The 23,973-nt window shown below is 39.8% G+C and overlaps 1 protein-coding gene across 1 annotated transcript in view; it reads left to right on the top strand.

The window, feature by feature from the left end:
• Positions 1-22,932: 22,932 nt before the first annotated feature.
• epha8 (eph receptor A8) overlaps positions 22,933-23,973 on the top strand; it is a 117,774-nt gene continuing 116,733 nt past the window's right edge. The window contains exon 1 of the mRNA XM_040159805.1: positions 22,933-23,107. Within this exon, the coding sequence (XP_040015739.1) occupies positions 23,020-23,107 (88 nt within the window). The 5' untranslated portion in view covers positions 22,933-23,019. The remainder of the gene's footprint in view (positions 23,108-23,973) is intronic.

The raw sequence follows: 23,973 nt of genomic DNA on the forward strand, positions 1-23,973 counted from the left end.
AGAGGTTAACTGGCCAAATACTGGCTTTTGCGATAAATGTACGCATGATTTTTACATGATTTCACTACAAGGGCATTATACACCTATCATCACCTACAACCTACATTAGAACCGGCAACTGGTTTTAATGTTGTGGCTGAATGGTGTGGTTGATCGGTGCTTTTTCATTTAAATATAAATATTTTCATGAAGTATAACCATAATCTGCTGTCAAAATGTACTCCCTTCCTGCTCTTTGCACTGTATGACCCTATATCTTTATGTATACAGTGTAATTGTCAATTTTTGTTAATATTGAGGTCTTTAACATCTTTGTCATAATGTGATTTATAAAGAACAAGGGCACACAACTACATCAAAATAGAGGTAATAAAAGCACGACAACAAGTACTTTGCAGACCCTGGGAAACAGGCGAAAGATGGTGCATCAGTGTTTCAGTTCTGTGTCACTTTGTCACATTTACTTGTTAAGGTGAGCCAGTGCTGGTGATAATATTTTCCTGGGGCAGCATGGAGAGCCAGTAATTAGTACTGTCATCCCAGAAACAAGGATACAGGTTTAAAGGGAAAATATCGTTTATTATAGCTTGGGTTTTATTTTTGTCGGCCACCAGTTCCATTAGCTATGATAACACCTAGTAAAATATCATGTAAATTAGTATCAAAGTTAGCTCTCCACCCTTAAAGCAAGACTATGTAACTTTTGCTGAGCAGCGGCAACAGCGGCCTCTGCAGCCGCAAGTGGCAATCGCAGGACACTGGCACATTGAATTCTTTTGGGTTCCAAGTGCGAGCGGTTAAGGGTACTGGCAGCAGTGTACCCCTAGATGCTTACAACCCATGTACAGAAAAACAAAGCCTATCATTTGCTCAGGCAACAAGCACAAAATCATCATCTCAGTACAAACCAGCAATCAAGCTGCCCACTCATGTCAAGTCAGCATTTGGCTGATCCGATTGACCGAAAACATCTGAACGTACAGCAGTTGTGTGCTAAAATGTACACGGTAGGAGAGACTGTAGTGTCTTTGCCTTTGCCATGCTGTCTGTACTGAGAATACCAAGCTAGCTTCTTCTTATAGCTAGCTGAAGACCCATAGTTGGTGGTATGTGACGTAGTGCTGTAAAGCATTATACACACTTCACGCGAGAGATCGTACCTGCTCAACCCAAGTTACATAGTGGAAGAAAAGGTGTTTGGGGTGTGGAGTGGGAGTGAAATAGGCACCATTCTCCCTATTATAAGTCAGTGTACCAATTAAACATCAATTAAACATCACACCGTCTATTAAAAAAGGTGAAGATGAAAAGAGGATGGTTTCTACAGCAGGGTAATGATCCTAAACACACCTCAAAATCCACAATGGACTACTTCAAGAGGCACAGGCTGAAGATTTTGCCGTGGCCCTCACAATCACCTGACCAAATCATCAACAAAAATCTTAGGATAGACCTCCAAAGAGCAGTGCATGCAAGACAGGCAGAGAGAGAACAGGGTCTCTGGGGCTCCTCTCATCAGAGAAACATCATCATCAAAAATCTGTGGATTGTCCTCAAAAGAGCAGTGCATGCAAGACGGCGTAAGAATCTTACATAACTAGAAACCTTCTGCAAGGAAGAATGGGCAAAAATCCCCCAAAGAAGAATTAAAAGACTCTCAGCTCACTATAAAAAGCATTTACAAGCTGTAATACTTGCCAAAGGGGTTGTGACTAAGTACTGACCATGCAGGGTGCCCAAGCTTTTGTTTCATGCCCTTTTCGTTTTCTGTTATTTTGAAAATGTGGAAATAAAAAAGTACTCTCGCTTAAAATATGAAAGAAATTAATCATCTTTGATTGTATGCCTAATGGTAGGGCATCTTTTACTAGTTATCTATTCACAGTTATAAAGTATGTATATACATATCTATATATATATATATATATATATATATATATATATATATATACATTGCATTCGGAAAGTATTCAAATCTCTTCTCTTTTTTCAAAATTTTTTATGTGGCAGCCTTACGCTAAAATCATTTATATTTATTTTTTCCTCGATCAATCCACAATCAATTCCCCATAATGACAAAGCTAAAACAGAATTTTAGAAATTTTTGCTAATTTATTAAAAAGCAAAAACTGAAATATCACATTGACATCAGTACCTTTCCTATGAAACTTGAAATATAGCTCAGGTACCTCTGATTTCTCTTGATCATCTTTGTAATGTTTCTACAGTTTGATTCGAGTCAACCTCTGGTAAATTAAATTGACTGGACATGGTCTGGAAAGAAAAACACCTGTCTATATAAGGTCTCACAGCTGACAATACATATTGGAGTAAAAACCAAGCCATGATGTCAGAGGAACTGCCTGCAGAGCTCAGAGATAGGATTGTGTTTAGGCACAGATCTGGGGAAGGCAACAAAAAAAATCTTCTGCATTGAAGGTTCCCCAGAGCACAGTGGCCTCTATAATTCTTCAATGGAAGAAGCGTGGAACAACCAGGACTCTTTCTAGATCTTGCCGCCCAGCTAAACTGAGCAATTGGGGGAGAAGGAAGATCCCGATGGTCGCTCTGGCTGAGCTCCAGAGATCCTGTGTGGAGATGGGAGAAACTTCCAGAAGGACAATCATCACTGCAGCAATCCACCGATCTGGGCTTTATGGCAGAGTGGCCAGATGGAAGCTTCTCCAAAGTGAAAGTTTGAAAAAAACCAAACACCTGAAGTACCTTCAGAATGTGAAAAACAAGATTATCTGGTCTGATGAAATCAATATTGAACTTTTGTCGCTCTGTCATTATGGGATATTGAGTGTAGATTGATGATGGCAAAACTGAATTTAAACAATTTTAGCATAAGGCTGCAACGTAACAAAATGTGAAAAAAGTGAAGGGGTCTGAAGACTTTCTGAATGCTCTGTATATACACTGTATATACATACACACACAGATATATATGTGTATCTTTGTGTAAATACACACATAAAGTATATATATATATGTGTGTGTGTGTGTGTGTGTGTGTGTGTGTGTGTGTGTGTGTGTGTGTGTGTGTGTGTGTGTGTGTGTGTGTGAAATGCTGGTATATATGTGTATGTATACACACATACATATATAGACAGTGGGGACAAAAAAGACCATTAGTCCAGATACTTGAATGTAACACTGATTTACTAATTTCTTTCACTACAAATGATATCAACTTAAAAATTTGTGTATATATATATATATATATATATATATATATATATATGCATGCATGTGTGTGTGTGTGTGTGTGTGTGTGTGTGTGTGTGTGTGTGTGTGTGTGTGTGTGTGTGTGTGTGTAATCTTTCTGTCAGCTCCAACCAGTCTGGCAAAAAGTTTTAAATTTTTTTTTTTTTCTTTGGCACCATTCCAAGTAAACTCTAGAGACTATTGTGTGTGAAAATCCTAAGAGAGCAGCGGTTTCTGAAATATTAAAACCAGCCTGTCTGGCACCAACAATTATGCCACTGTCAAAGTCACTGAGATCCCATTTTTTTCATGGATCTGACATTTGATGTGAACATTAACACATTAATGGTTAAGGACCGATGTCAATTAATGATTAACATTAATGATTTTATTCATTGCATTGCTGCCACAAGATTGGCTGCTTCGATAATTGCATGAATAAACAGGTGTACAGGTGTTCCTAATAAAGCGCTAATTTTGGAGGCTGCGATTTGTGGTGCTGCCGAATTGAATTTTGCTATGTTGAGAGCCAAACTAGGAAAAGTCATGGAGTTAAGTTCAAAACAGTTGCCATTGCCGCCAACACAATGTTAAATGTTAGGTGTATTAACAGGGAAGGTTGTAGTCATGGAAGAAAGTGTTTAATCTGTATTTTACAGAAATCTCAACCACAGCAAAGAGTGAGTGCAAAGCAAGCGCTGCAGTGAGTTAGGAACAACAGTAACAGAAAATGAACGGATGAATGAACGAGTAATTACGATTCTTGGAAGGAAAAAAGGACTAATATGTAAAAGTATTGATTATTAATGATCTATTCCATTTCACTGTAACATGTCAAAACTTAAGTCAAAAAGTGTGGTTTATTAAAAATAAAAAGTCACAAAAACTTTAACCCATTACTGAGGTGAAAAAGCTGGTTTATCAATACAAGCAAAACAGTACAAAGTGCAATGGAAGTAGACTTGGGGAAGAAATAAGGACGGATCTGAAAAGGTGTAAGGTAAAGTGGAAAGGTTGACCTCTGTCCTCTTCTTCTGCAATTGTTTAATGGCACCTGACAAGATAACTGGATAACTACAAGCGCACCTACCAATAGTAGAGTCAAAATTAGTTTGAATGTCTGAAATCTTCCCAGGTACAAAGAACAAACAAACAAAACAAACAAACAAACAAACAAACAAACAAAAAACCTGATCATTAGTTGTGAACTGTTCCAAGCCGCAATCCAAGAGATGCGCCGATGCATCGCAGACACGGAAAAACTATATTGCAGGCTAGATATCTGGACTCTGGGAGTTCAAATCCAGTAGTGTGAAAAGCGTTGTGACCCTGGCAATGAGTGCGGCGATGAGCTACAGCCAAGGAAAGTGCAAGACACGGGGCATGCATTTCGATTCCCGTGTCACAAAAGATTTTCCTGAAGAGATTATACTCAGTATTAAAACCAGATACCTCACTCACCCTATTTCACCGAAAGCTAAAGACACTTTTTAAAATGATATATTATATTTATGCCTGTAATCGATTTCTGAGACAAAGATTCAGCATTGATAAAAACAATTGTATGTTTTGTGATTCTTATATTGAAACTTTAGAACATTTGTTCTTTGCTTGTAATTAAACAAAAGCTTTTGGGGAATCGTTTCAAAATTGGATATCTGAAAAGGACTTTCAATCACCCAAATTAGAATATAATGATATTAAATTTGGAATTATTTTGGAGGATAAAAAAGTGAAATTATGTACAATCGCTTGATTATTATGGCTAAACAATGTATCCACAGATGTAGATTTATTAATTGTTGACCACTGTTCTTAGTCTTCATGAATGAGTTAACAAATTTTAAATAGGCTCTGAAATGCATAAAAAAAAAAAGCCTTGGTTCTATATATATATATATATATATATATTGATTCCCATTAGACCTCTGACCGTTTTATTTACTCTTTTTCTTTCCCCTTATTTTTATTGATCTGTGCTCGGTCTGTAATTTGTACTGTTTGTACTTTGTTGCCAACTTCATATTATATTGGCCAGACTTTGTGTCTACAGTAAAGATAGTATTAATAATGTTGCGTTTGTTTTTGTGACAAAACGTAGATTGGAGACCAGGCAGACTCATTGGGGATTCCTCATTGTGAAAGATCTTGTAATCTTGTAATGTGACCCCCGCCCGTCGCTGATCAGTCATGTAGTGTGCAAACCACAACTATTTCGGGATTCCTGATGACATTAAGAGTCATGTATTGTGTACATGGCATAACCTGAACAAAGTTTGTGCTGACGGGGGGTTGAATGTGGTGACATCGCCGTGCATAGCCTCTATACGGACAGACTAATTAGCCAAGGCAGTGCGGCTCTGGAGGCATGATGTGGTGACAGAGAACAAGTCTGAAAAGCAGAGACACAAAGCGAGCGTCTGCTGGACAGGTGAGGCATGACAGCTTCTGAAAAAACAAACAATGCGCACATAGAGATGGAAATGGAAAGACAAGGCTGATGAGAAAGACACGGTGCAGATGTTGCCGACACGTAATGGCAGTTAAGATAACTAGTCCCCATAAAGGTCATTGACTGACTATGGGATTATGCAGTTTACGTATGCAAAAAAACTTTTCTTCAGTGAAGCTTGTTACAGTCTTCTGAGAACAGTGAAATGAAAAGGAATTTATTGACCACCACCACTGGCTACATGTGTTTGGTAGAAACAGAAGTTGGTCTACGTGGTTTAGTGTAAGAGAATAAAAGTGAGTGGAGTGAAACTCATAAATATGTACGCCGCAGGTCTTTTGAAATGTGAGCAGGCCTTTTTTTTTTTCAATCTGAGAGTGCTAGAAGTTTTGGAAAAGCGAGCTGTTTGCTGACTACCCAGCAGTCACTAACATCAGTCTGGGGGTGATGGCATGTTCATAAAATTCTTCACTTTTGTCTAGTAAAGCTAATTATTCAGTTGTTAACAATGCGCCCAAACACTTGCTTTCTTAGAAAATGAACTAGTTGGATAACTCGTGTGTGTGTGCTGTACACCACTTGCTGCACTGTGCCCTTGCGGTTGACCTCTGCATTATTAACTATGTACAAAAATGGATTTTTGGAATCAGTGAACTGATTGAGAATTGGTGAACATAAGAGTATTTTCTCTTATGTTCACCAATTCTGAATCAGTTACTCCATGTTACTCCTAAAAACACAAAATGTCATTTTTACATTTTTGTTAATGTATGCGTTAAACAAATGAGATACATGTAAATTAATGAGCTTTAGCGGTTTTTTAGGCAGATTTATTTATTTTTTTGGACAGATTCACGGCAGCTGTTTCCCCGTACTTCCAGTCTTTATGCTAAGTTACACTAAACATGTCCTGAATCCAGCTGCATACGTAAAAGAATAGCTCAACAGTTTGAGAAATACCCTTATTTGCTTTCTGTTCAAGAGCTTGGTGAAAGTTTGGTGCGTTACATATCGAGCTATAGCTGATAAGCTTAGCATTCCTAGTAAGACTGGATACCAGGGGAGAAACCAAGACTGGCTAGATCTTAAGTTAAAAAATACGCCTACAAACAAATCTAAAGCCCACTAGTTAATGTCCTGTGTCTTATTTGTTTAACTTGAGCATAAACTAAAATGTAAAAATGACAATTTCATGATTTTAGGGTGAGTTACGTGCTGTAATCATTTCTTGTACAGGTTCCCAAAGTCTTGTTTGCAAAGTGTGGTTGCCAGATTTGGCGCCATCATCACTGTACAGATCCCTGTATCGAAAACCTTGGTAAACCTTTAATAGTTGGCGTCAGAGGTGTTGGTAGGCGTATTTTTGAACTCGGAGAAAGCCAGGCTAGATGTTATCCTGCTATCAGTCTTTATTTGAACCTAAGCTAACCACATTCCAGCTCTATACTTAATGCACACACATGAGATTAGCATTTTAATGTATTTCCCAAAAAGTATTCCTTTAGTAGATTATAAGACGAAAGAAATATTTGAGTAAAGAAAAAATTAAGGTCTATAAATTCCATGTGAGTTTGGATTCTGACTGGAATGATTTCACAGCTTTAACCCATCGTGCCGTGTCTTAATTACGCCGACTGAATCCTTTCACCCTCGTTTTCAAGACAAATTTCATCTTTTTTTTTGACCAATAGTCTTCCATTCATTTCTGTCTCTGTATTTTTTCTTTTCTGTGACTTAAGATACAACAAACCATGTGTCACAGAGGACAGAGGACAGAAAGACGCACACGCATACACACACACGCGGTGTCCGACAGGGTCTCAGTGGAGCACTCTCTGTCAGTCTGTCAACTCTCTGGGTTTCCAAGCAATTCTTGGAGAGAATATACAAGACAACTCATCACTTTTGGCTATTTGTCTTTTGGGATGTCAGTCTTGTGTCATGTTCATGGAGAACATAAAACGGGACACCCAAAAAAAAAGAACAATGGATGGCTCATCGTGTTGTAGTTTTCATGCAAATCGATTGTTAGGAAATGGTGTTTTGTGAGAGGACACTTGAGGCTTAGAGGCAGGCTGCTAATTAGGAGTAAACTGTATTAACACAACAACAACAACACTGACCCCACAAAGCTCTCTCTCTCTCTCACACACACACACACACACACACACACACACACACACACACACACACACACACACACACACACACACACACACACACACTATTTTATTCTCAGACACACACATGGATACATACATACAGTTCCTCCCGCAGACACTTAGACTAGTGCACATTTACACAAAGTGTGACCTCATTATTGATGTTGTTCTTGGTTAAGACCCTCTCACGGTCCCTGCTGCTCTTGGCTCCTCTGGAAAAAAAAAACAAACAATCAAAAAAAAAAAAAACACACACACACACAGATTGGTAAATTTACTGTAAGCTATTCACCAACATATTGTTGTTAAGACCTGAGTAATCATGGACCATCTCCAGCTGATTTGTGTTTATTGACACCTTTATTGAGGTATGAAATATTAGATTGGTGATGGTCTACAGATGGGTATCAGAGAATCTCCACAATCCAATACCTGAAGCGATTCTGGAAATTTTCAAATAGTAGCCAGGCTAATTATTTACTTAAACTGCAGGGAGAACCAGGCCTTTGTCTGAAACAAGCCTATGTTATCTGTTCCCTGTTTTATAGGCACATTTTAGGAATTAGTCTCTATTTTCTGATCTGCTCCTGTTTTAATTTTCGGTTGATGCTGTTTGCTTTTCATACAAACTCAAAATTTCCACCATGTTTACCTTTTGCCTTGATAAATTCAGGATAATGTTCATTCCAAAGTATTATTATACAACAACAGTCATGTCATACTCACTGCTTAGCCCTGTTCCGGACTGTCTATTAAAGCTTAGGTAAGCAGCTCTACGCTGCACTTTATGGGAGGCGGGGAAGTTAAGCCGACATACAAATGCCAAGCCAACCACATAGTCCTTATCCTTGAAACCTTGTCTCTTTTAAAAGTGAAATCTACTTCTTAAAAGTGCCTCCAGTAAAGTGTAAATCTCAGCTTTGTGTGGCTTGTTGAAGTTTGTTTTTGAACGGGGAATGGTCCTCTGTGACCATGTTTTTTACCAACTGTAGTTCAGTGGGTGTTTTCTGCTGTCCAGCCACAGGGGGCAGTAATAGGCCCATTATGGCTTGATGCACCAGGATGAAGCAAGGAAAATGCCACACTCAAAAACTTTCTTGGACACAAAGGTGTGATTTATATTTTATTGGAAGTTTTTTTTTAAAGTATGTTTCAGTTCTACTGGAGAAAATCTGGTTTCTAGTTAAAGGGGGAGTAGTGTTGCTTTGTGTGTATGCTTGAGGCCTTTCAGACATGTAGAATTTCCTCCCTCATAAAACATTTTGAATGTCAATGTAACTATAAATGGGGGAACTTCTGTCTCTCTGTCTTTCTGTCATCAATTAGGACAACAGTGCTTGACAAAGATGGCTGCATCCGGTCATGGATTCCCCAGAAAACAAGCTGCAGCTGCAAAACCTCTCATCGGATCATCTGAAGTGTGGGAGTATTTAAGACAGAGACCCAAGCTCTGCAAATTGTAAATGACTTATCAACATAGCAGTCAACTGCTATGTACGGTCACTTGAAGCAAAATAATCCGCGACAGCAAGACAGTACCGTTTTGTTTACTTTTTTATCCCAAGCCAAGCATGATATATTTGGATTATTAACAGGCGGAACAGGTTATTTATGCACCATTGCTGTTATGGTAACGTAACATTGCACCGTGCATCATCTAACGTTGTTATTTGGCCGATGTATATTTTCTGTTTCCTTTAATGGCCATGTATGAGTGAGAAAATGGCTTAAACTAATGTTACAGACTGTTGTTACAGTCAAATATTTTCCTTGCCAGTGGTTTTCTTAACTGCATATTACTGCAGTGATGAGAGAAAATATTTATCCAGTATTTTCTGTTTAGGTATCTGACAAATAGAGTACATAACATTGTGGTACACTAGCAAGCAATCCTCACTTCATTTAATCTGGAGTGTTACTGCTTCCAATTGCTGATCAGCAGAACAGTGTAAAACTGGCAGCAGGAATGTGTATCAAGTTGCTCATGTGCTCATGCATGTTCCTAAAGTCTATTTATGTTTACTCAATGCAAACAAAACGGGAACCCAGTCCTAAAAAATTGCTTCATAGCACCACTAGAGGTCAGAAACTCAGTTTCAACTTTCTTTTAGTTTTATTAGAATCAGTTTGTTAGATCACAATTTTTTTGTGTGTGTGTATGTGTGTGTAAGCATCCAGTTATGGTAATACTGGTAATGTCATGTAGTTTTGAGATTTACGTATATTAATTGTGTGTGACCACTCAATATTGAGATAATCAGCCACTTAGTTTTCACATGTTAATTATCCAATTTGATGTGTGATGTGTCATCACAGTTGTCTATACTGTATATACAAGGTTGTTCACATGCTTACCTGTACCCGAAGAGGTCGAGTCCATACAGAAAATAAAGAAAAAACTGGGAAAAAGATAGCAGTGTATGGGTACTTTTTTTCATTTTGTTTGTGTACCTTTAATTTCCCTGCCTCCAATAAAGAGCAGCACACTTAATTAAAAGCCGTCCAGTATCTTGAAGAAAATAATCCTTCCCTTGCCTGTAGGATTTTAATGTGAAATATCAGCAGGAACTGTTGAGTTAGCTGACTGTATCTTAATGAGGAACAAAAATACTGGCAAAGTAGAAATAACTGAATTAAAATAGTGAATTAAAACAGTATTTCTGTTTAAAAGTTAAACTCAGAGCAACAGCATGGTTAGCATGACACTTCCTCCTTATTTACCTGGAGTCTTGATAAAATCAGGATAGCGTACACTTCAACTGCATTTTTTTTACATCACTTCTGTCATAGTCACCACTCTGGTTCTCTGAGTTTCTCTTTTTAATAGAATTAATGCTAACCTGTACTTTGCCGTTTTTTTTTTTTTTTTTGATTCAGCATTAAACTAACGTAAAGTTAAACTCGAGTCTTCTTGCACAGATGTTTTACTTCAAAGTCCTACCAGTAGCTTTTACATTTGTAGGAAGTGTTGAGTGGTTTTGAGTGTGACGTAGCAGCGATTGAAAAAATGGCAAAGTAGTACGGATTGGAATTAATTAGTGAGTGAATACACAAACTCAGCAGCTGATTGGTGGGAATAACATGTTTATGTCATACTGAATGCATTAGTGCTGTGGAAATGTACTCTATATTATGTTGAACTCACCATGTGAACATTATATTACAGCTTATTCCACCACCCCAAACAGCATTTATTAGCGACCAGCCTTAAGTTTGTTCATGCAGGTATTGTGCTGGCTTTTAATTAAAACTTCACACAATCTGATTACTGGCTTTTATTTCATTACACTATAAAGATAAAATCTTAGCTTCCACATGTACAAGGATGGTAGGTAGATGAATCAAATGTTTGTTCAGTGAACCAATATGTGCAGCACAAGTATCACAGGCCGCTGCAGGACCTGTTATTTGGTGAAGCCAGCAGCAGCAGCAAAAGCTCAAACTTGTGCATTTGTGTGTTGTAGGAGACAAGAAAGCACAGAAGAAACAAATCACTGAAGCAGCAATAATATGCAGGCAAATTAGACTGAATAATCAACACTCATTACTCAAAGCATAACATAAGAATCAGGCAGTGCGTCTTGTCTGAGGGAACTGATATCACAGCAGATTACATCACTTTGTGTAAATGTACTTTAGCTGTGCATCAAAGTTGGCTCGACAAGCAGCTCTGACAGCTTACAGTTAGATTCTGTTTGGTCCTGGCTGGAAAGGAAGCATCACAGATCAGCAGCAGATCACTGCAGAAAAGTCTTAGCTCAAATGGAGGCTCATTAAACCCAGTAGACCTGAATGGTCATAGAAATGTTGTGAGGTTACATGTACAGGTTGAAGTAGCTGCCCATTAAAAGATTTGCTCGTAGGAAGCAACTTTGAAGAAATGATTTAAATCCTACAATGAATATCATGATTAACATTAACATTCATGAAAGCGGGTGAAAGGCCCCCTGAACAGACACAAAAAAAGGTTCTTTGCTGGCCCAGACAGCTGACTGTATATAGACTTCCACTGGGAGTGCAGTGTGGGTTACTTGGGGTCCTGTGCTCCCTGCTGGAAACTCACATTGATTTGTAGGGACTTTGACATTGTGCAAATGTTTTTGTTGCAATGTGCATATGTAGAAAGCAATTATTTCAGAAACACTGGCACTCAACGTAAAAACATACATACATACATATTGTCGAACATACAGTGGCATGAAAACGTTTGGGTACCCCAGTCAAAATTTCTGTTACTGTAAATAGTTAAGCGAGTAAAAGATGACCTGTTTTCCAAAAGGCAAAAAGTTAAAGATGACACATTTCTTAAATATCTAGAGCGAGATTCGTTTTTTATTTCAATCTTTTACAGTTTCAAAATAACAAAAAAGGAAACAAAAATTTGGGCACCCTGCATGGTCAGGACTTAGTAACACCCCCTTTGGCAAGTATCACAGCTTGTAAACACTTTTTGTAGCAGCTAAGAGTCTTTCAGTTCTTGTTTGGGGGATTTTTGGCCATTCTTCCTTGCAAAACCCTTCTAGCTCTGTGAGATTATTGGCCTGTCTTGCATGCACTGCTCTTTGGAGGTCTATCCTAAGATTTTTGTTGATGATTTGGTCAGGTGATTGTGAGGGCCACGGCAAAACCATCAGCTTGTGCCTCTTGATGTAGTTGTGGATTTTGAGGTGTGTTTAGGATCATTATCCTTTGTAGAAGCCACCCTCTTTTCATCTTCACCTTTTTTACAGACAGTCTGATGTTTGCTTCCAAAATTTTCAGGTATTTCATTTAATTTTAATTTAATCCATTTTTCCCTCCACCAGTGAAATGCTGTCCGTGCCACTGGCTGCAACACAAGCCCAAAGCGTGATCGATCCACCCCCATGCTTAACAGCAGGGGTTTTAATTTTTCCCTTTCTAGCAATCCTATGAGCAGTTCTCTCTGAAAGTTGTCTTGTTCTTCCAGACCTCAACTTGACCTCCATCTTTTCTGTTAACTGCCATTTCTTAATTACATTACGAACTGAGGAAACTGCTACCTAAAGAAACTTTGCTTCTTTATATCGCCTTCTCCTGCTTTGTGGGCCTCAGTTATTTTAATTTTCAGATTGCCTAGCGGCTACTTAGAGGAGTCCGTGGATGCTGATTGTTGGGACAAGGTTTGAGGAGTTAGAGTATTTACAAAGCTTTGAAATTTGAATCGCTTGACTTCGCTTCCAAAGGATGACTGTCAACAAGACACAGCCCTAACAAGCTATTTAAGGCATTTTGGAGATCAGTCCATCTTCTACTCACTTAACTATTCAAAGTAATAGAAATTTTAACCAGGGATACCTGAACTTTTTCATTACAACTGTAATCCAGAGTTTTGCAACTTCGCACAATTCTTTTGCTGGATGTTCTCGTCTGGCAATATAATGAATTAATATTTACAGTACTATAACGTATTCTTCAGATTTGTTTATTGTGAGCTTTTAATTTGCTTGAGAAATACTGCTAAAATCACTAAGCCTCAGTGTGTGAGCAGTGACCACACAAAGCAATATACACTGGGGTCGCACGTTGCACATCAAACCCAACAAGCCAGTTGCTTTCTGTGTAAGACCACATACCAGCAGTATCAAAATTTTCATCCCATTTACTTTCAGGATTGGTATGCTGCCTACTCTACCTCGACTGCATCTTCTGTCCATGTGGTGAACAACGTGTCAAATTATGCTACACGACACAGCTGCTGTGTGTTGCCCTGTCCACTTTAAGGATGCTTCAGTTCAGGAGGGGAAGGCAGGGCACTGTCATTTTCAACAGTGGTGGAAACACTGACCAACTGGGTCTATTGCTATAATCCCTGCATCTGTCCTGCTGTCTCAAGATTTTTCTGCCTAGAGGAATCGTTGTAACATCAGTAGAGAAGTGTTATATGTATTTGTGCTAGTTGAGAAAATGGGAAGTGCCAGGGGTGGACAATATTTAGCTATGTTTAAACCTCTCAGTATTGTTGGAGTTTCACCAATTGTGGTTCAAGGGACAGACAATGTAGAACATTGCCTAGGATGGCAAATGTCAATAGGTGGAGCCTAAGTAAGATTTGATGGTGAGATTAAATTATGCTAGCAGCGACGGCAGGTGACCCAAAACAAGAGACACAAAGGCAGGCTGGATGATGCAATGAAGTATATTTAATAATAGAAATCAGGCTTACAGGCGGAGAGGTATATAAGGAGGCTGGTGAGTCAACAGGCAGGCAGGCAAGTTCAGGTGGCTAATGCGGGTAGCAGATACACAGGGAAAATATACAAGAACAAAAACAGGATCAATAGCAGAAAAAGAATGGGGACGAATGGCTGGTATCAATAGTGAAAGGCTGACTGGGGAACAAGGAGCAGGTGGGGAGAGATCAGTTGACTGCAGGGATGATGAGAAGTGGGAACAGATGTGGGGATGGGTGGGGCAGACAGGTGAATGGGAACCAGGAGAAAAATCTGAGGACATCATGTGGGTGAGTAGAAGAAGGCAGGTCTGGGGAGATGAGGGGAGAAACATGGCCGGGTAGCAGCGAATAGGGATGGGAGACATGGGCTGAGGGGAAGAGAGGGGCAGATCGTGACACAGGTAAATGGAGCCATCATTATAAAGCCAAAGTCACCAGACAGGTATGACAATATTTGAGTAATTACTCCCAAGGTTATTATGGTCCATTAGCGCTCACTAGTGGCATACTAGAAAAAGAGCATTGAGTGTGAGGGCGAAGAGTTTTTTATGTTTTGAGAGAGACAGAGACAAGCACAACTGTAGCATCTAGTCGATAGCTCTTGTGCAGGAAAGCTGGAAAAAAGACAGTTACCATTTGATAAAAGAAGAGTAACGAGGAAGTTGACGCTAAAGAGAGACGTTTCGTAACAGCCACGGAGCTGCCGACCCCGTCCAAATGGCGTCTGCATCTAACATTTCAGTGATTTAGTTGCTGACTAGCAAATGAGAACTCTGGTTGTTCAGTTTGACAATTGTTACGGCCTAGATGAAAAAAAGGAAAAAAAAAACAGTCTGGATGAGATGATAATTTGTTAAAACTAAGAGTGATAGCACAATGGTATTTTTCACTTTACTGTGTTGAATAATATTCAATAATATGCATATGGAAAAATGTTGAGTTAATGGTTGGTTATTGTTTATTCGACTGTGGGCGAACAGCAATTACTGTGTTACACATTTTCTGTCCTTAAATTGCGATTGTTATGTTTTTGTAAGCTAGTTCATTCAGCTGGACAGATGAAGTAAATTGTAAGGTACGTTTAGAAAGTGACATGTTAAAATATGTAGTTAAAAATATAAATGTAAAATGTGAAGATATTGTTCTCAATTCTAGTGTTAATGAGTGAATTGTATAATATGGGCAAATAAGCACTTGCTCTGCACGTCTTGCACAGGTTTTTTTTTTTTTTTTTTTTGGGTTGAGAGACTGAACTGTGCCGTTTGAGTTGCCGTCACCCCACTGCCTCTGGACTTCCATCTCCACTATCACCATCTTCTCAGGGCTCGCTGGATCTTCATCATTGTCAGTCTTCATCTCTATTTATCATATTCCAACTTCTTCATCCTCTTCATTCTTGAGAGCCAGGATGGAGCCAGTTTTCCTTGTAATGGATGGTGGTGCAGACATAAAACAGGGTTGTTTAGCCAAATAGCCAAATTCAAATCAATTCCATATTACGGTATTTATTTCTATGAGAGGTACAGACTGTTTAATTTTAGATCTCGTGTTTTTTGTTTTGTTTGTTGTTGTTTTTTTTTTGTTGTTGAGGCCAAACACTAAAAATTGAGATTGTACTGTTGTAAATGAAAAAAATTAACGTGCGAAAGGTTATTGTCCTAATATATAAAAGGAATTAAGAAAGAAAAAAAAAATTATACCATACAGTCAAACAAAAAAAAGGTATTTGGTTGTCTCTTCTACTTCTACTTTGCGATTTTTCCTCTTCCTTGTAAAATTATCATCAATTAAACTCGCATTAAAAGCCTGCCTGTGGCTCAAAGGGCATAATGCCTTCCTCTCCTGATAGGCTTTTAATTTTAAACATCTAAAGGAAGTGCTGAGCTTCATTGATGGTAAATTAACAACGATCAAAGAATGACAAAGTAGAACTAACTGGAATTAATTAGTGAGTGAAAACACTGCCATCTCTGTTAAAAAAGGAAAAAAACTACATTATGCTGATGTTACCATGTTACTATGCCATTAAAGTACAAACTATTCCAACCCCTACCCCTTTATTAGAGACTAGCCTTTATTTGTCAATGCTTGCTATGTCCCTGGGTATAATGTGAATACCAGCTTTTATTACAGAATTTAAGGTACCTGCTTTATACAGGGCTAAAGAAGGCAGATCTTGTTTCTCCAAAAGGCTGGGTAAGCAAGCTCTACGACATCCCTGAACGAAGGTAACTGCCGTGTGTTTGCAATCACAAAGTCAGCCAGTCGAATCAGCCAAGACTCTCATCTCAAATAATTTTCCTCTCATCTGGATGGCTTGTTTGATCAGACTCACCAGTGAGACTCTACTACCCCACTGTCCACTCCAATGTCCTGACACGTTCGGCTTCTTTGAGGTCATAATTCTCAACCCTCCTCCTCCGCTCTCTCCTGCAATAGCTGCAGAGAAACACTGAGTATCTAAAACTGTTTAGATTTTCTGCAAAGACCTTTTTTTGCATCTCCTAATTTGTTTTGTCTGTTATCCCCCAATTCTCTGCTCCCCCCTCCAACATGGCGGTCAGTGAACTCTTATCAGGGCGCTGCAGCTTACACAGCTTACAGGTAGCCTCTTAGCGATGAGCTTTTGGAGTAAGGTTGGGTCATAACATGCTGCAAGAAACAAGTGTCACATATTCAGCAAATGATGGGACTTCATACAAAATTACAGTATTTGTCGTTGCAGACTTTGCAAAAATCCAGGATAAGAATTCAAAAACAATGTCAAGCAATGAAGACAAAAAGCACACCTACAGTCAAAGTTCTACAAAAATCTACAGGACCTTTTAAACAATCAGCACCTTTCACCAGTCTGCTAATGGAACTGTCTGAATGCAGGTCATCACGTTCATCAATACTCTCTTCATAGCCATGTTGCAATCCAGTGCTCGCATTAAAGCCAATGCTGCACCTAATTAACATAGATTGATGATAACATTGAGGTGCCCCTCGACACAGACACCTGGAAGGACCACCTAACCATACATTTGCCCATGTACAAACATTTGCAAATGCACATATCATGCTGTATCCTGTTAAATACGTGCACACACATTACTAACTCTCAGATTATTTGCTGTACCAAACTGTATTTCTTCAATTATAAACCTACTGGCTAATATTTTCAAGTAAATATGGAACACACAACCTAAAATCGGACAATGCTGTTATAAATCACGGACTGTACATATGGACCATGCACAGATTACATGCACCATCAGCACATGTGGTGTCACATCCACCTACACAGAAGCTAGTATAGTATACTATGAATATAATATTAGTATAATATATATCATATTTTTTAAAAGACACGAAGTCAAAGAACTAGATTCTTTTTTTATTTCCATCTTTTAGATGAAAATGGCAAAACCATCAGCTTGTGCCTCTTGAGGTAGTCCACTGTGGATTTTGTGTTTAGGATCATTATCCTGTTGTAGAAACCCTCCTCTTTTCCATCTTCAGCTATTTTTACAGACAGTCTGATGTTTTCTTCCAGAATTTGCGGGTATTTAATTGAATCCACTCTTCCCTCCACCAGTGAAACGTTCCCCTGTTCCACTGGCTGCAACACACACCCCAAGCACGATGGATCCACCCCCGTGCTTAACAGTCTGAGAAGTGTTCTTTTCATGAAATTCTGCGACTTTTTTCCCCCAAACATACCTTTGATTGTGACAGCCAAAAAGTTCTATTTCAACCTCATCAGTACACAGGACTTGTTTCCAAAATGCAACAGGCTTGTTTCCTTTGCAAACTTCTGACACTGAATTTTGTGGTGAGGAAAGGTTTTCTGACTCTTCCATGAAGATCATAGTTGTGCACCACCACAACTCCAGACTCTGGAGGTTACCTGCTATCTTCTTATAGCTTTCTCTTGCTTTGTGGGCTAGGCAGGTCTGAGACCTTGGTAAAAGTTACATGAGAGCTCAATTCTCTTGAGGTGCCCAAACTTTTGTATGGTGCTCCTTTCCTTTTTTCCCCTCTAAAATTGTAAAATACAAAAATAATACACTAATCTTGCTTAAAATGTTGAAAAGAATGTTTCACCTTTAACTTTATGCCTTTTGGAGATCAGTTCATTTTCTACTCACGTAACTATTCACAGTAACAGAAATTTTGACCAGGGGGGACTAAACTTTTTCATGCCACTGTATTTCCCTAGTGCTTTCACAGTTCATGAACCTTCCTCAAGCAAGAGACACGCATACAATATTTCACAAATGTCCAAAATGAATAACTATATATTTACATTGAAGTGACAAAGCCCTCTGGAGACTGTAGGAGTTTAAACTCTTCTCCAACAGAAGGAAACAGTATGATGTTATTATAGAGCCACAAGATCTGCAGAGGGAAGAGGTCGGGGTGGATGAATCAGGCAACAAAAGTCAGACTTTTACATGGGAGACCGCATTTTGTTTCCAATGTCTTACATTACAAAATATTACAAAATAAGAACAAAAAAAGTAGAAAATCGAATAAGAAAACAAGTAAAAATTAAAAATAGGTTTCATAAAGTAGACAAGAACTACTTTATTGCAGGAAGTATTAAGTTTCACTTACTGAAACTTTACAATATCTGCATTATTAATTATTATGTGAATGAAAAGAGTGTTTCTGTTAAAAGAGAGAAACTCAGTGCAGTAAGTATGACCTGACAACACTGTATATCAGTACTGTGGAACTGAACAATATCCTGAATTTGTCAGGAGGACAGGTAAACATTGAGGAAGTTTAGAAAGTGTATTAACAGCAAACTGCATCATCAGCCAATACAGACTGGAGCACACCATAAAAATATGATAAAAAATACTTATAGCAAAGCTTAATGTATTGGCCTGTCTCTAATACAAAATAAAATCCATAACTCTTTTTGAGCCTATACAGTACTAGTCAGTTCTATAAAACTGTTATAAAGTTAGTTAGAGAAAACAAAGAATTTGGGGAAAAAATATTTTTAGTGATAAGAACAATCATGTTAACTGCTGATGATAAGCGTTGTCAGGTAAAATTACAGCTTTCGGTGTCATCCTACGGCTAGTTAGTTTATAGCTGATACTAATTTATCTGAAATTAAGCCACTTGCTTTGAAGTGACTCGATTACACTGAGGTGAAATGAACGGCACTGAACTGATCAAAAAAGTAAAGTGAGTGTGGTGACAGAGTCAGTGACTGTGCTCTGAGCAGCTCTGTCACTACTGCGCTATATTTAGCCAACACACACCGACAAGCCCCACAACAGTAGGCACGCACTGACCCCCACCATCTGCTCGCTCACACATTCGTACGCACACACACAGTCCCGTATGCAGACACACAACCGAAGGTTTTAATGCCAACTGCTGCCCATGGACCCCCAGGTAAACCCGGGTGGACTTATTACGAGTCCTGTCAGGAGGTGGTCTTACTCAGACAGGCATACAAGGGACTCCCTACTTTGTTGCCGCGGCGACAGAGTTGTCAGTAAATTTTCTCATTATGGCGGATGCATATACTGTATGAGTATAGAACAACAAGGCTTCTGAAAGACTCACTGTGAGAGCAGAGAGCTATGGGGAGCCATTTTAATGAGCCTATGAGTGTGTGTGTGTGTGTGTGTCTGTGTGGAGGCTCAGTCTGTGTACATAATAGCACATCTATCGTGCGTTCTGTCCCTCACACTGCCTCAATTATGGTAAAAGGACAAAATGACCCTACAATATTGGTATTATTTCTCTTTGTGTTTACATTTCTATTCATAGTCTGAGGCACACTATTATTCTTATAATACCCGAGTCTCATAAGGTTATTTTTCACACACTCTTGGTCTTTATATCTTGAACGTGGAAATTTTCTACCACCTCCGGTTGCCCGAAATAAGAGGGGACTTTAGACTGCTGCCTAAACTGAGATGTTACACTGATGCGTCTCTGCATAGAAAATCAATTACCAAAGATGCAAAAGGTGATTGAGACAGCAGCCAGTGTGAGTTCTGGGGATATACATCTATTTTCTGGTTCAATACAATACAATGAAAGAGATCAGGTTTGGCTGTAAATACACAGAACAAATATTCTGTGTCTGGCGAGTAGCTCCAGGCTTTGTATTTTAAAGGGAAATCATTCCTATATAGATGGTTGTTTTTCTAATATTCTTCATGTTATACTAGTAATAGAATAAAAAAAATAGATATAATTTCTCTGTGTTTGCACCCATTTTGTCAGCCAGCTCCTTACAAAGCATCCTCTCCTCCCAAAAATTCCCCCTGGTCACGCATCTACATCAGACACTGACAGAAATCGGTGATTTTTTTTCTTGCGTTTAAGGGTTCAAGAGTGTTCTTTCCTCTGGTCTTAACAGATCGGAGCGTCACGGTGAAGATGACAGTGTTGTTGTCCTCACAGGCGTGATGCCTATTAGACAGGCAGACTGACAGTGCAGCCTAGTGGTAAAGCAACAGAGCCTCACACATGAACACACACTGCAGATTGGGGACAAAACAGATACACAGAATAACCACGTCTGCCCAAATATGATGCGTATCCCTCTGTAATTTTGTCTTTGCTTGCTCCACCCTTTGTCGGGACATTGCATGTAGGCACAAGGCTCCCCTATACATGCTGTTGAGGAAGCATTATCAACTCACACAGAAACCCCTGTGTCTCTAGGCCTGAAGGGGGGGGTGGAGGAAGAGGTTTGGCAGGCGCAGCACTGCTTGAATTTGGCCGGGACGCTCATCTCAACTAACCCTCCGTCTCCTTCCCTTAGCAGGCCAGCTGCATATATGTTCACACCCAATATTCACGGACAGTGTTTTCTAGGATGAGTAGAACTCCTTTCCTTCCTGTTGTATGTGCGTGCAAAGGCAAACCAAGGGGTCCCAGCAGTGACGCCTCAGCAGCAGCAGTAGCCTTGTCGTGACGGGCAGCCGAGTAGTGACAGCGTTGTGGTGCCATGTCCCGGGGCTTACAGGCGTACAGTTGAGTTTGGAAACTCAGCACAGCAGCAGTGCTGGCAGATCTCTGGGCACGGCACTCATCCTGTACACATTAGACCGGAGTTGCAAGTTACCCCCATGCCCGGGGTGGGATGAAAATAAACTATAAACCAGTATATGGCAAAGAAACTAATAATAATAGAGACTCATGTAGCCTTTAAAATGATTAAATAACTTATACAAATACCATAATCATTATTATTGTTATTATTATTAGTAGTAGTAGTAACAGCAGCCGCAATAATAATAGTAGTATTTGTAGTGGAAGTTGTACAAGCAGCACAAAGTACAAATTATTCTATTATTACTATTAGTGTATACAATTAATAACACTTGATTTAATAATAGTAACAGCGGTAGTAGTACCTGAAAAAAAATTAACACAGTATAAATGATTAATATTATTATAATATTAGTACTTGTAGAAGTAGTAGAAGTGGTAGTATTAGGAGTAGTATTTAAATATCATTATTAATATTATTATGAGTAGTATTAGAAGTAGTAAGTTAGTAAAAAAAATGTATACATCATGATTATCAGCATTATTAGTAGTATTGTAATGGCAGTAGTTGCAGTAATATAAACCAGGTACTAGAACACAATTATTATTACTAGCTGTAGTAGTAGTAGTAGTAATAGTAACAGCAGTAGAGGTAGTAGAAATAGTAATAGCATTTATTACTAATAAATACAGAATGCATCTGATGTTAATTGCCATGGTGACCACTATAACTGTGTATTATTGTTGAACTTATAAGTTCATTGTTGAAGATGTAAACAACGTCTGAGGAAACAATCTCGGTAGCCACTCTTTGAGTTTCTGGAGCGACTGATTCGTCAACTGTATATTATTTGTTTTACATCAGTTTAGAAGCAGTTAACCTGAATCTTACCTCACAGTTTTGGACGGGATGACACAGGACTAAAAATCTCATTTCCTATCAGGTTTGTGGACCACAGTGTGTGTGTGTGTGTGTGTGTGTGTGTAATGATTTTACCTCAACAGCTCAGGTCACTGCAGTGGTGTGTGAAGGAAGTTGTGCGTGTATTGTGTTGGAGTGTGACTGGACTGAAAAACCAATTGATTAGGAAAGGTATTGTGATCTGGCACATCACACCACCATCACACAAATCAATACATGATCACAGTCCTTGAATAACCGACAAACGGATGAGCACACACACACACACACACACACACACACATACACACTCATTTGAGGTCACACTCTGCTGCACCTGGACTTACTGTAGATAATAGCTTTATGAATACCAATACGGTAGATCGATGACTGATCACTGTACTTGAGCCTTGCAGAGATGCTGCTGTTTCCAGTTCATCCCATCACTCCGATACTTGCCACTGGGGGGGGGGGCAATGACAAATGAGGGTAAATTACAGAAGGGGAGGGGGGGGCTGCTCATGACCCGGAGAGATAAAGAGAAAGTGAGAGTTGGCCAGGCAGGTAGGACGAGAGGGTGTGGCAACGGAGGGAGCGTTTGGTGTGCAGCGCCGGACGATCCCGCACTCTTATTGGCTGTTGGGACTTTGACAGACGCGCTCGTCCCCCCCCCCCTCCGGCTGCCTGCCGAAAGTGAATGTATGTATTTGTGTGTGTGTGTGAGGGAGCCGGCAGACTGAAGCAAGCCACAGAGGCAGGCTCTAACACCAACCCAATGAGCTTGCAGCCCTCACAGTCACACACATTCCTCACACACACACACACACACACACACACACACACACACACACACACACACACACACACACACACACACACACTCTCTCTCTCTCTCTCTCTCTCTCTCTCTCTCTCTCCCCAGCGCCGGCTCTCGCTCTCGCTTCAACCCTGGGACACAGAAGAAGAAGGAGAGGTGAGAGAGGCAGCGAGTGGCAGAGAGGGTGAGTGAGGGCGAGGGAGTAAGAGAGGAGAGAGGGAGAGAGAGAGGCAGAGGGAGACTGGCGGGGTGTACCGGGAGAACACCATGGCTTCAGATCCGGGGCTGGCTGCGATGCTGCTATGGACTATATCACTCCAGGCTGTGGGCACGGCGGGAACTAACAGCAACGAAGGTAAGAGAGTGTGTGTGTGTGTGTGTGTGTGTGTGTGTGTGTGTGTGTGCTCATTTGAATAGATAGAGTTAAATAATACATCTTCTCTGACAGAGGAGATTAACTTCATACATGTGGAACTCCTGGAAAACACACACATTAAAACAAATGTGAACACACACACACTCACAGACAGTGTGTTTGTGTGTCAAGACCAGAGCATCAGATCAAAGTTTGCTCCGCACAGTAACTCAAGGAAATCTGTGTGTGTGTGTGTGTGTGTGTGTGTGATGTCTGTGTGAGTGTGTGTGTGTGTGTGTGTGTGTGTGTGTGTGTGTGTGTGTGTGTGTGTGTGTGTGTGTGTGAACTTGTCTTGACATTGCTCATATTTGCGTGTCAGCTGCAGTAACAGCGCATGTGTCTGCTGTGGGGTTAAGGCAGTGATGTGAAAGTGTGTGTGTGAGGTGAACGTCTTTATGAATTTCACTTGTGTATTTCCTTTTGAGCTCCTTAAACGATGCACGTGTGTGTGTGTGAGTGTGTGTCTCTACATATGTGCACACACTGCACACTTTTGCTCCCTTAAGCCCAGCCTGGGTTTGTTTACTTCCATCCTCCTGTCCTTCATCTTTCCACCACGAGACGGAAAACTGTTGTTGTCACTTGTTCAACTAATGCCACACACACACAAACACACCACAAAGTCCCCCGGCGCCTTTCTGTGTGTGTGTATGTCTGCTCGTGTGTGTGACACACACACACACACACACACACACACACACACACATAGATCTGGTCTTGACATAGGTCTGGTCTCAGGAGGCTGAGTGACAGCAGCAATTCGACTGTAAAGGCCTTCTTCGGCCCTGACGGCGACACTCAGCTTA

This window comes from Xiphias gladius, chromosome 21 (genome assembly GCF_016859285.1).
Source record: "Xiphias gladius isolate SHS-SW01 ecotype Sanya breed wild chromosome 21, ASM1685928v1, whole genome shotgun sequence".
Classification (NCBI taxonomy): Eukaryota; Metazoa; Chordata; class Actinopteri; order Istiophoriformes; family Xiphiidae; genus Xiphias; species Xiphias gladius.